The 16,556-nt window shown below is 36.1% G+C and overlaps 1 protein-coding gene across 1 annotated transcript in view; it reads left to right on the top strand.

Moving 5' to 3' along the window:
* LOC121392882 (von Willebrand factor D and EGF domain-containing protein-like) overlaps positions 1–16,556 on the top strand; it is a gene marked incomplete at its 3' end in the record, with an annotated part of 63,857 nt that overhangs the window by 18,296 nt on the left and 29,005 nt on the right. Inside the window, exons 4-6 of the mRNA XM_041523930.1 lie at positions 8,480–8,632; positions 9,771–9,948; positions 11,205–11,392. Coding sequence (XP_041379864.1) covers positions 8,480–8,632; positions 9,771–9,948; positions 11,205–11,392 — 519 coding nt within the window. The remainder of the gene's footprint in view (positions 1–8,479; positions 8,633–9,770; positions 9,949–11,204; positions 11,393–16,556) is intronic.

Below are 16,556 nucleotides of genomic sequence, written 5' to 3'. Positions count from 1 at the left end.
AGTTACTGATATACAACACAAAACTGAGGTTCATACAAGATCAAAACCCATTTGGTCCTGATGTAACTCTTCTCAACATTGTCTCTGGTATTCCTGTTGATAATACTGTGAATGCTGATGATGCCAAAGAAGTTAGAAATAAAATATTGAAATCAATGGCTGGTTGTATTGCCCTGGAGTATACTTTCAGAATAAAACATTAGGTTGTCACTGTGTGTCAAACGTTCTATCCATGTGGATCCTCAGCTGCTCTTGCAACATTTAGTGACAGCTGCACGTGGCGTTACGGAAAATGTTGCAAACATCTTCAAATATGAACTTTGTATCGTCTATGCTTGAAGCATCTGGGCTTCTTAGACATGCTAATAAACCTGTTCTTGCTGAAGCAACCTGGACACTTGTAAAAAATACTGACATGCTGTACAGCTAGTTTTGTTTTACTTTGTACGGGTCCATACACTTCACCAACATCAGGTGCAGCACGATACCACAGTGCCTGTGTGGATCTCCAAGCTAAACAGTGGATGGTAACAGCTACCAAACTAGATCCAGACGATTGGAAGTGGGTACAAATTCAGGCTAAGCTGGAGCCTCAAACAACTCATTTTCCACCAGCACCAGATGATTTGCTCAGAGTGATACAGTGCAACTGTAAAACAGACTGTGACGCCAAAAGGTGTACTTGTGAGAAGCATGGCATGAAATATTATTTTGGCTGTGAAGAGTATAAAGGTGTCAGCTGCACAAATTCATCAAGATTTTCTGACGACTATGCTGACAATGTCAATAATGACATGTAACTTGGTATGGTATATTCGATGTGTGATTGATATTGTATCTATGGATATCATAATGCACAATCACGATTATTAGCATATTTGAGGCTTTTGGTACATCAAATATGTTTTCATAGGGAATTAGTCATTCTAAGAATCACATAACAATGTTTTCCGTATAACATCTTTCATGAAGTCAATTCATGACTGTCTAATGTTCATGTAAAATATATTTGATGCATTAACTCCTGCAATCATTGCAATCTGACATTTTGTGGGTGGATGGTACACTCACTACTTTTTCAAAATTACCTTTCGACTCTGCAGAGATACCATTTTGACTGTGATACCATTTTGTCATTCAAATTATGAGAAAAGGGAAGCATGTTTGTGCTTAAAATGGTTGAATTCACTTCAGACTATTAGTGAAAATACTTACAAATTTGAAAATGATTAAAATGAGACAATTCTATCAATTAATATATTAAAAATGAAATGTGTTAAAACGTGAGGGCCATCTTGAAAATTGTTGACGTCTTAACATTTTAAGTGGCTCATCAATTTAGTTTGAAGTCACTCAGTAAGAATGTTAATGTCAAGTTTTATGTGTGCATCACTATTACATAATCACTTTCTGTTAATCCATCAATTGAAAAGCCAAAGGTGGACCTTGTATTGAAAGTCCCATATAACTGCTAATCAATCCCAATTTTAAGAGTGTTTCCCTACTTCGATCTTTCTACATTTTGTATATGTTATTATGTAAACACTCGTATAATCATAACAATCAAAATGATTTCTTTTACAAATGTTTTCAAGTTTGCCTATTTTTTCAGTAAATTGACTGGACTATTGACTGCAAACATATTTTCATTCTGCCAGTGGTTCATTCACTTCTATAGACTTAACGCTTTGTAGTCCTTCACTTTCTGTTAATTTCTCCTGGAAAGTTGGTCCAGACCCTTGTGGTAGTGACCACTTTTCCATTCTTTTGGAGAATGATGGGCCTGCATCACTTGAAAGGTGGAAGTTGGCTTAGGCAAATTGGGGTTAGTTTCAGCATATATGCAGCACTCGTCTGCAATAATTTGCCATTACCGATGCTGATGATCCCATGTCTTTTTTCAATTCCATCTTGAAGGACATTGCAGATGAAACTATTCCTAAGACTTCGGCAGTGCCAAAGCATTTCAATAAGCCATGGTTTAATGATACGTGTAAGGATGCATTCAAAGATCGAAACAGTTTCCTTAAGATGTTCAAACGTGAACCTACTGAGGATAACCTGTATGTCTATAGTATTGCTAAGGGATCAGACAGAGTAAGAAATAAACTTGGAGACATTTTATCTCCAAGCTGAATTCACAAACATCATTGAAATCTGTTTCAAATAGGACCCGTAAAATTAATGGTAAAGAATCCAGTAATCCAGTTCATCAATTATCTGTCAGTGATACAGATGTCACATCTCATTGTGACATTGCCAATGCATTAGCAGACAACTTTACGCATAACTTACCCTTTGCTTTCAGTACAGATGCATTTACATCTGTCGGAACTAAAGCTGAAAAGCAGCCCATCAATGTTTCATCTAAAAATGCTGAAGTATACAGCATACATTTCTTTATGGAGGAATTGCAGGATGCTCTCTGTATAGCCCATGATACTTCAGTCGGACAAGACGAAATACATTATCAGTTAATAAAACATTTACCTGAATTATCTTTGATGGTTCTTTTGAATATGTTTAACGACATCTGGATTTCTGGTAACTTTCCTTCTAATTGGAGGTAATGAATTACTATTCCTATCCCCAAGCCCGGTAAGGATCCAACTAATCCTACTAGTCATTGCCCTATCACTTTGACAGGTTGCATTTGTAAAACCATGGAACAAATTATCAATCGTAGACTTGTCTGGTATCTTGAATCCCATACATTGCTTACTAACGTGCAATGTGCGTTCATATCTAGACTTAGCATGGTTGATCATCTTGTTAGATTTGAAACGTTTTGTAGGGAAGCTTTTATCCATAATCAGCACTTAGTGTTAGTGTTTGGGGGTTTTTTGTTTGGAGAAAGCTTATGATACCACGTGGAAGTAAGGGATTTTAAACGACCTCCATGGCATGGGCCTTAGAGGTCAACTTCCAGTTTTTATTTCTCAATTTTTGAAAGATAAATCTTTTAAAGTCCGGGTGGGGTCAACTTTGTCCGGTATTCATCCACAAGAGATGGGTGTACCTCAAGGTAGTATCCTGCCTGTAACTTTATTTTATGTAAAACGTTAACAGCATCACCCAGTGTTTAACACCTGGTGTGGTTTGCTCGTTATATGTTGACGATTTTCAGATTTGCTATAAATCATCCAATGTGAGTATCATTGAAATGTAAGTTGCAGCTTTGTTTGAATAAACGTCATCAATGGGCAACTGACAATGGCTTTAGATTCTCAAAGGCAAAAAACGGTTTGTATGCATATCTGCCAGAAAAGAGGTCTCTAATTAGATCCACAATTGTTTTTTTTAACAAAAATCTAATTCCAGTTGTGGAAGAGACTAAATTTCTGGAGGTTATATTTGACAGGAAACTATCCTTTGTGTCTCATCTAAAATATGTTAAAAAGAAGGGCTTGAAAGCTCTCAATATTTTAAAAGTTATTGGTACTACGGAATGGGGAACAGACCGCACGGTTGTGCTCCGTCTCTGTAGATATCTTGATTACAGGTGCATTGTGTATCGGTCGGCAGGCAAGTATTACTTGCAGATGTGTGATCCTATACAGAACCAGTGACTTGGGCTTTTTCTTGGTGCATGTAGAACGTCTCTTGTAGAGAGCTTGTACGTTAATGCGCACACACCTTGTTTGGGTGCTAGGCGTGCAAAGCTTTCTTTGCAGTATGCTACCACAAATTAAATCATTACCGTAACATCCTACACATAATGCAGTGTTTGATAACAAATATATGAAGTTGTTTGATGCAAGGCCGAATGCTATTTGTAAATTTGGTCTTCACATTAAGCGTTTTTTGTTTCCAACATTGATTTGCCAGACACTTTGGAAACTCCTTCATGTTTTGTTTTATCGCCTCGGTGTATTACACCACCTACAATTATGTTTGATCTTGCACATCTAAAGAAAGATCGTACAGATGTTGTTGTGTACAAACAATTGTTTCATGGAAATCCAAGACAGGATCCCTGATTACATTTCTGTTTATACAGACGGATCACGGGATGGGCATTCTGTGGCTTGTGCTACAGTGTTTCCATCAGACATAATGCTTTCCATGAGACTGCCTGGCTCAGCATCTATACTGCAGAACTTTGGGCAGTTATTAAAGCCTTAGAAGAAATAAAGGATTCGATTCTATCCAAATTTATTTTCACTGACTCACTTTGCTGTCTCCATGCTTTACGCAATATGAAGTTGGACCATCCCTTAATTGTCATTAAAGATATTATGTTTTGGGGGTACCCAGCCATGTTGGCATCAGGAACAATGAACAGGCAGATTCAGCCGCCAAGTCTGCTTTGGATTTGTCTCATGCCAGGGTTGGTGTGCCTTATACCGGTACTGATTTTAAACATAGTATCACCAATATATCTTTTCGATTTGGCAAAATGATTGGAACGGTGTGGTTGTGAACAAGCTTCGTTCTGTCAAGCCATTCTCGGGAGAGTGGCAGTCCTCTTATAGGCTGTGCAGGAAGGATGAAATAGTCTTGTGTCGTACTCGCATCGGTCATACCTACCTGGTTTTAGTAGGTCAACTGGTGTTCGATATTTAGTAGCTCAACTGCAGTGAATCTTAAGTATTAAGCCGGTAAAGTCGGCTGTACTTTGTAACACAAATGCTGTGCGACATTGTTTAGAAAGTAATCTGGTGTGCAACTGTCTTTAGGCACGAGATAGAGGTTCATGGAACCAGCCACTACTTTGCCAAATACCTATTCGATGATGCATTGTGCAGAAATACAGCCCGGTCATGTAGTATGTTTTTTTTTCGTTCAGATTTAGAAGCTCAACTTTCTTGCGACTATATTTAGCAGGTCATCTGCTCTGGAACTGTCTTTAGTAACTAAACTACTGTTTGACTGTCCTTAGTAGGACTGCATGGCTGCATTTAGCAATTCAACTGCTGTGCAAAAATATTTAGTAGATCAACTTTTGTGCGAATAAATGTTTAGTTAATGAGCTGCTCAGCAACTTATTTAGTAGGTCAACTGGTGCGTGACTAGGTCTTTTGTTAGGCATCTGCTGTGTGACTGTCGGAAGGTCAACTGATGTACGACTCACCTTACGATATCATCACTGTTTTACAGTGATACATGAGTACATGTCATCACAGTTGTATATATTCCATTGAGCTCTATCCTGTGCATGTTGGTTTTTCTAAGCTACTAGTATTTTTGGGAGCTGCAGTGAAGGAGTGATATCTCCCAGGGGAAGGGGAGTCCTCCTAATCATGAGCACCTGATAGTGGATCATGGAAGAACTCACGATTTTGCCTAACGTCCTTTCAACTCTTCCTTGTGCAGATATACGATTTTGATATTGGAATGCGGTGTGGCTGTCTTTATTGGGTCAGCTACTGTTATACGACTATATCTAGTATGTCACCTGCTGTGGGATTCCTAATCACGTCAAATATTGTACGACTGTCTTTAGTAGGTCAACTGATGTGTGAATGTATTTAGTAGATCAACTGCTGTATGACTGTTTTTAGTAGGTCAACTGCTGTACAACTGTCTATAGTTGTTCTCTGTTCTGTGAATGCATTTACTGGGTCAACGTATGTGGGACTCTAGTAGGTCAACTGCTATATGACTGTCTTTAGTAGGTCAACTGGTGTGTGGCTGTGTTTAGTAGGTCAACTGCTGTGTGGCTATTTTTAGTAGCGCAACTGTTGTATGACAGTGTTACTAGGTCAACTGCTGTATGACTGTCTTTAGTAGGTCAGCTGTTGTGTGGATGGCTTATAGTAGGTCTGTCACAACCAGGTATGGCCAAGGACTGAATCGTTTACTACTTGAGCTTCTTAACATAAATGACAACAAACACATCTGCTTAAATTAAACAAATGCATTTTAAAAATCTAATAATTTTCCGAAACAGTTTCCGGATTCATTAAAGGGACACACCCTAGTTACGGCTAGTTGTTTTTCGCTATTAAACCCATTTTTTCACAAATAAAATTGCACTTTACTTACCGTTTATTATTTAGAATATACATTTCCATTCACCTGAAGTGTTTTTTGGTAATCCTGGTGTTTGTAATACCACAAAATGCATTTTTCGTATTTCTGAAAAACGGGCGCACGTTTGAGAAAAAACCGTTGAGCAGACAAGGTCTAATCTATTTTTAGACGGGATATTTCCATTTCAATGTCACAGACGTTGGTATACCACGTGACCGTTATCATTTTGGTTCGGTTTGTTTTCTCGTGCACGGTTCGCGCGATCAACATCATTTGTTGTTGTTCATTTGTGAGATTTTTCTTCACAGTTCGTGAACATTTTCAGTAACAATAAAGTTCAGACAAGTAAGTATCTCAATACAAAACGTTACAAACCCTTAAAACCAATAATTTTGCTAAGTCCTACGATATCTGGAGAGGGGATACAACCAGGACAGAACAGTTGGAACATGTCCAGGAGAAGTGAAAAGAACGCACCCAAGTCTGTGAAATTTGTCGTGACGTAGACATTGTTGTGCTTCGAGCGACATCTACCGGTGACAGCAGAATACAAACTTTCAAAATTATTTCAAGCAATTGGGACATGGGGATTCCCATGGTATTTATCGATATAAAACCTGCTTTTTCACTCCATTTGATAAAAAACGTGATCTAAGTGTGTTACAGGTTTGTAGATTAACCAAATTATAATTTATTTTCGCTGGATGGAACTAGGGTGTGCGGCTTTAAAACTAATTAACACTTATTTCCACTTACATATACTTGCAGCTATAAATATCGTTAATTTCAGTCAAAATCAGAAGTTAATTAGTATCATGGTGTGTTTTAAATTTCAATGTTTTAAGTTTTATAACTGTCACAATTTCACTCTGAATCCAAACTGGTCATCCAACAGCTTCTGTTGATGACTGCAAGGTCACTGATCCGTTCCACTATTCCACATGTTCCACCAAATAACTTAGTTCATCGTGAACTCAAAATCCCATCCCAATGCTGTGACGTAAGTTTCACCTTTGCAGGGATAGAAGCTAACGCTCGCCCCCTTGCCCGAGGCGAGTAGAAATCCCTGAGGGCGAGTACAATTTAAATGGCGCTAGTCCCCCGGGCGAGTAATACTGGGCAGTTGTGACCCAGATTCATGATGCGGACAGTCAAACTATTTTGCCAATGAAACCTGTTAAACATACAAACTGTAGATGTATTTCATCAAAATTTGCCATGACAGATTGACAAAGTCAAAAGTATCGCAGTTTCATTTGGTCTCGATAAATCCGGATATTTACTGCAAACACAATTGGAACTTTCCAGTTTTGATTTCCGAATTCCAAAAATTACCGTAATATTCCGATTATATATGAGGCATGTTCGGAAGTGAAAATGATGTGTGTGTGTGTGTGTGTGTGTGTGTGTGTGTGTGTTGGTGCTTTGTGTTCGTTTCGTCGGTAATAAATACAGTCTTTAAACGCATTGTAATAGATCATGTTGGCATCGATCGATTTTAACTAGCTGCTTCCACGTCTCGAGTGGAATCTTTAAACAATTTGCTATATCTCACATAGGTTTCATCTTCTCAAACTGCTTCAATAATGAAGTGGGGGTGGGGAGCTAGTGATTTTTCCTGGGGTGTAGTAACTTTCCTCAGCTACTAGTCCCCCGGGCAAGTGAAAATATTTCCTAATTTCTACCACTGCTTTGAACCCGTCATCGTCTGACTGTCAACTCACGACACCCATCTCCAGCCCATAAAACCAACATAAAAAGTATAGTATAACAAAAATAGGTCAACATACAAATAATGTGTCCATTGACACGACACCTAAAGTATCTGTCAACGACGTTCTCCAAATGTGCACGCACCTGAAATATGAATGAATGAATGAATGAATATTTAACGACACCACAGCATGAAAACTACATCACGAAAATATATCGGCTATTGTGTGTAAAACAATGGTAAATACAAAATGAATGTCATGATCAACATCAAGATAAAAATTCAACAGACATAACAACAGAGTGTAAAGAATTGTGCAAAAATACAAATATCACAGACAGATAAAATTTAGAGTAAAAATCAGTATAAAATTGTAATAAAAGTTCTGGATGGAATTGAAATGATTCCATCACATTTCTTCGACTAAATACATCTTTTCTAGTTTCTTTGAGATGAGGCACCTGGAATATTCATTTCATGACCAATAGTCACCTTTAACTATTAATCGTGCACCTCTAAATTCTAGACATATCGCTAGACCCAAAATAGGAAAAACATAATGTCGCTACCTTTGTTGGCTAGTATATAACAACAACTTAGAACATGAAATATAAACAAATATCTTGACAATTATATGTTTCCTATAAACACAGTATTAAGAACACAGTTCGCACTTGCAGTTTACTCTACCATGCATTTAACTGTTCAAAGACATAATATTCAACACCATTATAAATATATAACAATGTCTACTTACCAATACAATATGAACAATATATCATTTGGCAGGATACACCTGACCTGGTAAATGACTGGACAAGGGAAAATGCAACAGCTTTCTGCGAAAAACATTTTGACCTCTCATCTTCTGCAAAGATGTGTCTAGAGATCCAAACTGTAAACATAACCAAGAACATCGAATACTGTGTATTAGACATTTTGGTGAGTTTATATTTGTTAGATAAGTGATTGTTTCAATTTTTTTATCAGGGCTAAAGGAACGATAAGTGAAGTGAGGCACATGTCCGTGCGTGTGTGTCAAATCTTATAATTAAATTTATATGCATATTTTAACAATACATAACTGAATTTATTTTGTTTAGCTTTAAAAACGCATGTAGTATTGTTTGTGTAAATTTCATTGATAGCTATGTCGCGTAAGAATGCAAACGTTCATTCACTATTATTTGAATCAGGTGATTTTTTGTAAATGATAAGCGACGCCATTTCCTCTAGCTGCTGTGCATTTTTACGGATCATTTAGTTACAGTGGAAGGAATTGTCCTGTTCGTCTTTAGTTTATATTTTATGAAAGTGAGTGAAGGGAACGTGTCTAACATTTATGTTGTCGGTGGAACCGTTTAATTTTCGCGAACAGCTGTAGAACATCGCTTACAAGTAGGCCTAAGCTATAGTCGTGAAATTTTCTATATGGCCTTCCTTCTATGATTAGCGAAAAGGTCTACTCTGCTATAGCATTTTCCATTAATTTATCGTATACATTTTTTTTATTGCTTTTGCAGCTCACATGTTTTCTTCAAAATATCTAAATATGGTTGTCAGTGGAGGGGTGTGTGTGTTTGTGTGTGTGTGTGTGTGTGTGTGTGTGTGTGTAGTAGGCATGGCTTAAATTTTTTCGGTTCATCGAGATCAGATTGCCGTAAAGTGTATAGACGCAAAGAAAATTTAATTATATAAAATTGAAATAGTCTTTAATGGAAATGAAAACATTAAGTAATGTCATATGCTGATATTTCACTACAACTTGGCAAAACATGTTTTTTTAATCTGGTTTTAACTTTACAGTACAATAAAGTTAATGATTGCCACAGCATGTTACCCAAAACACAAAATGTTATACAAAGGATGTCACATAAGTTGACCTTCAATGTGTTAAATAGTTTATTGTAATAACATTTAACTCACATTTACCATAAAAATGTTACACTATGTTGTTTAGTCAGTTATTTTAATATCTATTATTATTATTTTGTTTGTAAAGTCAAAACAACTATATCGTCGATATTTTACAAAGCAGTGATGTTGATATGTAGTAGTATTTATTTTTTTTATCTTTAAGGCATCTGGCAGTACAGAATTCCTTGGCGCTGCTCTAGACAGCATGCAGACTTCTTGTATGCATGCATTGGTGATGAACAGTACATTCCACCACAAAATTGAAGAAGAATCAATTCTTGACAAATTCGTCAAGGTCACGTGCCCATATGGCTGCAGTATGAAAGGAGACTGTGCCGATGGTATGTTTTATTCTGCCAATTGACTCTTTATGTTTTAAATACATAGCTAAAGTTGAATTTAGTTTTGTTTAACAACACCACTGTAACACATTTATTTATCCTTGTCTATTTGATGTCAAACATTTGATAATTTTGACATATAGTCTAAGAGTGGAAACCCGCTACATATGTTCCATTAGTAGCAAAAGCTATGGTATAATATTGCACCATCCCATATACAGGATAACACATACCACTGCCTTCGATATACCAGTCGTAGTGCACTTTCCAACTTTCATGATCGGTGAGTAGTGTTTCGCCATCTGCCGATTTGGGTCATTTTCGTAGACCACTTCCATACATAGTCATTTGGCTCGCCCTGATCATTGTTGTTGCATTCTGTCTCAAATTGACAGGCAAGTACCCCTAACGGATTTTCTCCTCCTTCTTCACCAATTGAGGTACCATTTGATAGAAGGACAAATATGATAAGACCAAATTGTCCAAACTAACGTCCATTAAGAAACAGCTGTTTTTCGAAAAACCTTTCTGTGCTTTCGCCATGTTGACCTTCTCATTGACTGAGCGGTGGTGGGTTTTTCCCCCAAGCGTTTTACAAAACGTAACTTTATTAATAATTGGGTGGTATTTTTATTTTTTTATTTTTAATAATGTAATGTTTATGTGGGTTTGTTAATACTCTGTATTGATAATGTGCCATAAGCATGGACCTTCAATTACAGTGATATTAAAAGGCACATATATTCATGCATTTACAGTAAACATCAGTGAATAATAAATGAAAGGGAAATGACCGCCACTGTTTGGTTAGTGATCAGAAAAGTGATTTAAAATACGAGTGGTTGATATATGCATCTGGTTACATCAATAAAGGGGACGGTACATAGTCCAGTGGTAAAGCGACTTTTATATCAAAGGCCGTGGTATGTGCTATCATGTGTGGGATGATCCATATAAAACATTCCTTGATACTAATGGAAATATGTAGCGGGTTTCTTGTCTAAGACTATATGTCGAAATTACCAAATGTTTGACATCATTCATTCATTCATTCATTTTCTACCACTCGTTCCACCTGTATCAGAACAAGTTCACTTTGATTTGTGAACTTGTATGCGTCGCTATACATATATTAGACGTACACATACACGATGGAAATAAAAAGGATAGAGATAGACGACATTGAAGATGCATGACCAGGTCTGTCTCGCGTACTATGATATTACTTTCAGAGAATCGTTTGTTTAATTTAACAGGTGTATGCAGGTGCCATGGAAATTTCAGCGGGTCAGACTGTTCAGTTGACATCAGTTATCCCCCGAAAATAACGGACGTTGAGTTTGAAGGACTATGTGATGTAAATGAAGATCCTTGCACAGCTATAGCTCTGTTTGGAAAAACTTTCGTCGAGAGTTCCAGAACAATCTGCAGGTTCAGACACTTAGTAAGTACATATTTCTGACTGAAAACTATGAAAGTGTAATAAAAGTTCTTGTTATTATTAGGTAGAAATAGCCTTTTGTGGTAATAGGGAGTTTCCATTCTCGCTATTGAGAAGTGTCGAAATAATAATCTGTTACACATCAAATACTCATAAGTTAAAATGTGATTAGGTATCATTGTATATTTCTATGTTAGTATATGACAAGGACCTAGATACGCCTTTAGATGTTCATCTCGATGCATTGTGTGGAGTTAATAATAATAATAATTATAATAATAATTATTATTATTATTATTATTATTATTATTCTGCTTCTTTTTTTCTCTTTTTTTTCTTTCTTGTCGCTTTGTTCAACTTAAATGTCTGTCTTTTGCGCCATGTTTCACAAACTATATAGTCCGGGATCCAAGGGCTTGAAATTTGGATGGACCTGACAACATACTTTTACTTTGTTATTTATTTGTTAGAACATACCTTCAAGGTAAATAATTGGGTGATGTGCTTTGCTGGAAACATTGCAAACAAAAAATATGACCATATATTAAAGGGACATTCCTAAGTTTGTTGCAAACAGAGATTTTTTAACGATTGTAATTACATATCAAATATATTTTTCTGCATAAAATATTAGTGGCTGTATATTAAATGTATTTCTGATCATTCTAATAGTTGTACTAGGTTAAATTTCATTTTATTTCCGAAAATATATTTTTTCGTACGTACAAAATTATTTGAAGACAAAATCCAGTTTGGGCTTCTTACAAATATACTGATATACTAAACAAGAAAATATATTTAATATGTAAATTTAATCATAGAAATGTTTTATTAGTCAGAAACATCTTACAATGCAGAAAACTCAGGAATATCCCTTTAATTTATCCAGCAGTCACTGCATAGATGGGTTTTTCCGACTGTCGCCCAGCAGTTTATGACATTGTCGATAGATGGCGTAACCGTACGGCCGTCATTAAGGGAGTGAAATTCACACAACAATAACATGTGACGGCATTGCATCTGTGTGCATTTTCAGTATTTATGACTTTTTTTTTAAACGTTTTGTAAAAGCAAAACCAATCTCTCGGATAATTCAACCTCATTTAAAGATTGTATATTCATATCAATGTCGGTGGAAATCTGTGAATGATTAAAAACATAAATAATAAAGCACCTATACACGCCGATAAAAGCATAGCGAATAAATTAAACAAACACAAGTGTAAATCCGTTTGATCGTTATTGAGTGAAACTTTACTAAATGCATCCTAAAATATAGAAAAATATTTCAGTTATGTACGTTTGTAGAAAATGTGGTATACCATTAAAAAAAGAAGAAAGACTGACCTTAGATCTAGATGTCAACGTTGAGCTGTTACTATTATTAGCTCTGGGCTATTCCAGAGGCCGATGTGATCACATGGGGATGAAATGGGGCGCAGTTCACACTGCCAAATATTGCTCTCTTATTATTTTATTTAAAAATATTTTTTTTTAATATAAATACGATTTATTATGGTGTTAAATGTGTGCAAATAAAATTATAAATTAATAATTAACGGACGTAACACGCATGCATGCCACACCAAAAAATATATCGCACCCCGACCCATTTCATCAAATGTTATTTTTTAATTATTATTATTATTTTATTTATTTATTTATATTTATATTTTTATTATTAAGTAATTTATTTATTATTATTTTATTTTTAAAATTATTATTTCTTGTTTCTAGGAAGAAAGACTAAATTAAATTAATCATCCACAATATTCAACACTAAATTACACTGAAAACGCGCCTCTGATTAGTCATAAAATGTTCTATATACTAGTTAATTACAAAACGAACCCCTTTGACATTGGTGATGCGCAAGACAAATACAAACAAAACAGGAGCATAGGCTGGGGGAGGGGGTCATCCGATACCTAGGCCCCACGTCCGTTGAGGCTAAAATACTGTTTTAAAGTTAAATATATTTTCTTGCATAAGTTTAAATTATTCGTTATGCTTTTGTATTCACGTGTATATACATGCTTTATTATTTACGCGTTTAATGATTTACACACTTCCACCAACTTTGATATGAATCTACAATCTTTAAATGAGGTGGAATTATCCGACATATTGGTTTTGCTTTCAGAAAATGTACTTAAAAGGTAATAAATATTGAAAATGCAACCAGATGCAATGCTTTCACGTGTTATTATTGTGCGAATTTCACTCCCTTAATGGCGGACCGATCACGTGATTCTAAACATGGCCGCGCACAGTACTTTGACGTCACTGGCCAATAAAACCGTCTATACATTGGAAATACATGATGACTAGATAAATAGAGGTTATTATCAGAGTGTTTTTCGGTATCGTCTGGGCGGGACTGATATCAGGAAAACAATCAAAATTGTGTACTCTTTTATACAAAATTATGTTAAATGACCACCTTACTAACGGAACTAACTATAACTGGATTAATACTGTTAAAAACACACTGAATAACTTGGGAATGGGTGATATCTGGATAAGACAATCTTTCATATCAGTAAATTGTCTCTCACAACAAATTAAACAAAGACAATGCGATCAGTATTTACAAACATGGAAAAATAACATATCACTGTCATCGAGAGGCAACACTTACCGATTATACAAAGAACAACTATTTTTCGAAAGCTATATCAATAAACTACCAGAAAAACTGTGGACAAAACTCTTAAAATTTAGAACGTCTAACCATTACCTACCCGTTGAAATTGGACGTTGGAATAATATACTCATAGAAGATAGAATTTGCACATTATGTAATGTAATAGACATTGGCGACGAGTTCCATTATCTTTTTATTTGCCATTTTTTCCATAATTTAAGAGTCCAGTTGCTACACCCATATTATTATACGCGACCAAGTACTTATAAATTAGAGAACTAATGGAGAATAAACAAATTAGTACCCTAAAGAAATTATCATATTTCATAAATATAATAACTAATGAATTCAAACGCCCTTGACTACAAACACCATCAAAACCATAACATAATTAACAAAATACTATCATTATCCACTGCACCATATATAAGTTTAACAATCTATTCGTTTATAAGTACTTGGATACCCGTATATTTGTATTAAATATCTGTATTATTACATAATATATTGATGTGCGTGATTGTATATGCTTGTATATGTGTTTGTGTATGTATTGTAATTAATGTATTTACTGTCTACCATCTTGTCACGTGTATATAACAAAATGATTATGTATATATTCCTCCTATGCCGTTGTGTAACGGCCCAATTGTAAATAAAGTCTTGTCTTGTCAATATATATTAGGAATAAAAATTGTATTATGCAAGCCTCTCCCTTCCCCCCCCCCCCCCCCCCCGAAATTTTTTAAAATCTAGAATGCAGGAGATGAAGGAAAAAGTAAATTTGTCACATCGTCGGACTATTTTTTAATTTTTTATTACAAATCCACGGATGGACCTCGGCAGACTATGGGGGGTGCGTACGCACCCCTCGCAAATCACAAATAATTCAAAATTGGGTGACTTATTACTTTATTTTGAATATAAGACGACATGACTCGACGGTAAAGTCATACTATAATATAGCTTTATGTTTTTATAGTCTTCTTGTATTAACTTTCAAGATTGAAATAGTCCGACATATTACCCAAACTCTGAAAAATGAAAGGACAATTACACCAAACGAAAATTTAATGTTAGATTATACCAGTTAAAATTAAAATATACTCCCCCCACAAAAAAACAACAACCAAAAACAAAACAAAAGTAAGTTGCCTTCGTGCCACTCTTTTGAAGGAAATGTTTGCCTTGGTACCCCTCGAACTTGCCTCAGTGCCCTAATGTTTGTTATTAAATCAAAGGCAACACTCGCCGCCCCCCCCCCCCCCCCCCCCCCCAATTATTCACCATGGGGCCGTTGAAATATTACGTAACGCTAATATATCAAAATTAGACACCCTCCCTCCCCCCTTTATTACATGGCGGTGGAAGAGATACACATGTGATATTTATCGTCTCTTCACATATGAATATAGGTGTTTTGAGAGGTGCCACACAGCAGTCTACAACTCCGCATAGATGTTATGCGAAAAGTGTGCACAAGGTTCTTTCGATTCATATTTTAAATCGGAAACATACTTGCTGTATAATTAATGTTAGCAGCATAATTTAACAAAATATATATAAGAATTGTTTCTCATTTTTTAGGAATTTATGTGTACAGTTAATTCTAGGCACTACTCTGAACAAAATAACTAACACCGATCAATATTTACAATTTTATTTTTACTCCTCCCCCCAAGTTTAGCTTCATATTGGCAACGGCTAGATTGTTTTTTTAAATGCTGCCGAACACAAAAGGAAAGATGGCAAACAAAAACAATTAGTCAAAGGGGACCCTGTGAACTGGCTCCTAGCATAATTAAATAGAAGGCAAAAGTCGAGGGGCCCTGTGAAAAAAATGACTTTTTTTATCATTTAAAGAATTAATATACTGGTTTTCCCAAAACAATTACGATCGCCGTTGCTACTATAAATTTATTCCTAAATAAATAAATCCTGTTATTGGGAATGATATTAGTAGTAGGTGCGTCACTTGAGCCTCAAGATATGCAAATGAGCTAGGTCACGTGACATGGGCGTGGTCTCTTCTGATTGGCTGACCTCTAAGCGTGTGGTGTGACGTCACGGGGACGCTAACCTTGACCTACTTCGAGTACATGGACCTAACTGGGTTAATGACTCGGACAGCTGTGGGCTGTGCGTGGGAACCTGACCTCTGTGTCAGGAAAGACCGGATGTCGGTAAGATATATGGGTGTGTTAACCGTCGGGGGCCCTTTGATGTACAGGAAACAGATGGTGCGGAAGTCGTTAATGACCCATAGAGTGGTGTCGAATGACGGGGGGTTTATCTGACTGTGACAGCTGTTCCTTTGATGTACAGAAAACAGATGGCGAGGAAGTCGTTAATGGCTATCATATGATAAGATAGCGTGGGTTTTATGAGTCTGTTAACTGTCGGGGGGTCTAAACAGATGGGGTGGAAGTCGTTAATCAGATGGCAAGATGGGTTTAATCGTTTTGACGTGTGTGTCAAACAGATGTGAGTCAACGGGGAGTGGAAAATTCCAAGGCGTTT

This window comes from Gigantopelta aegis, unplaced genomic scaffold, assembly GCF_016097555.1.
Source record: "Gigantopelta aegis isolate Gae_Host unplaced genomic scaffold, Gae_host_genome ctg4740_pilon_pilon:::debris, whole genome shotgun sequence".
NCBI lineage: Eukaryota > Metazoa > Mollusca > Gastropoda > Neomphalida > Peltospiridae > Gigantopelta > Gigantopelta aegis.
Note: the sequence above shows the minus strand (reverse complement) of the source record. Positions and strands in the feature narration are given on the sequence as shown.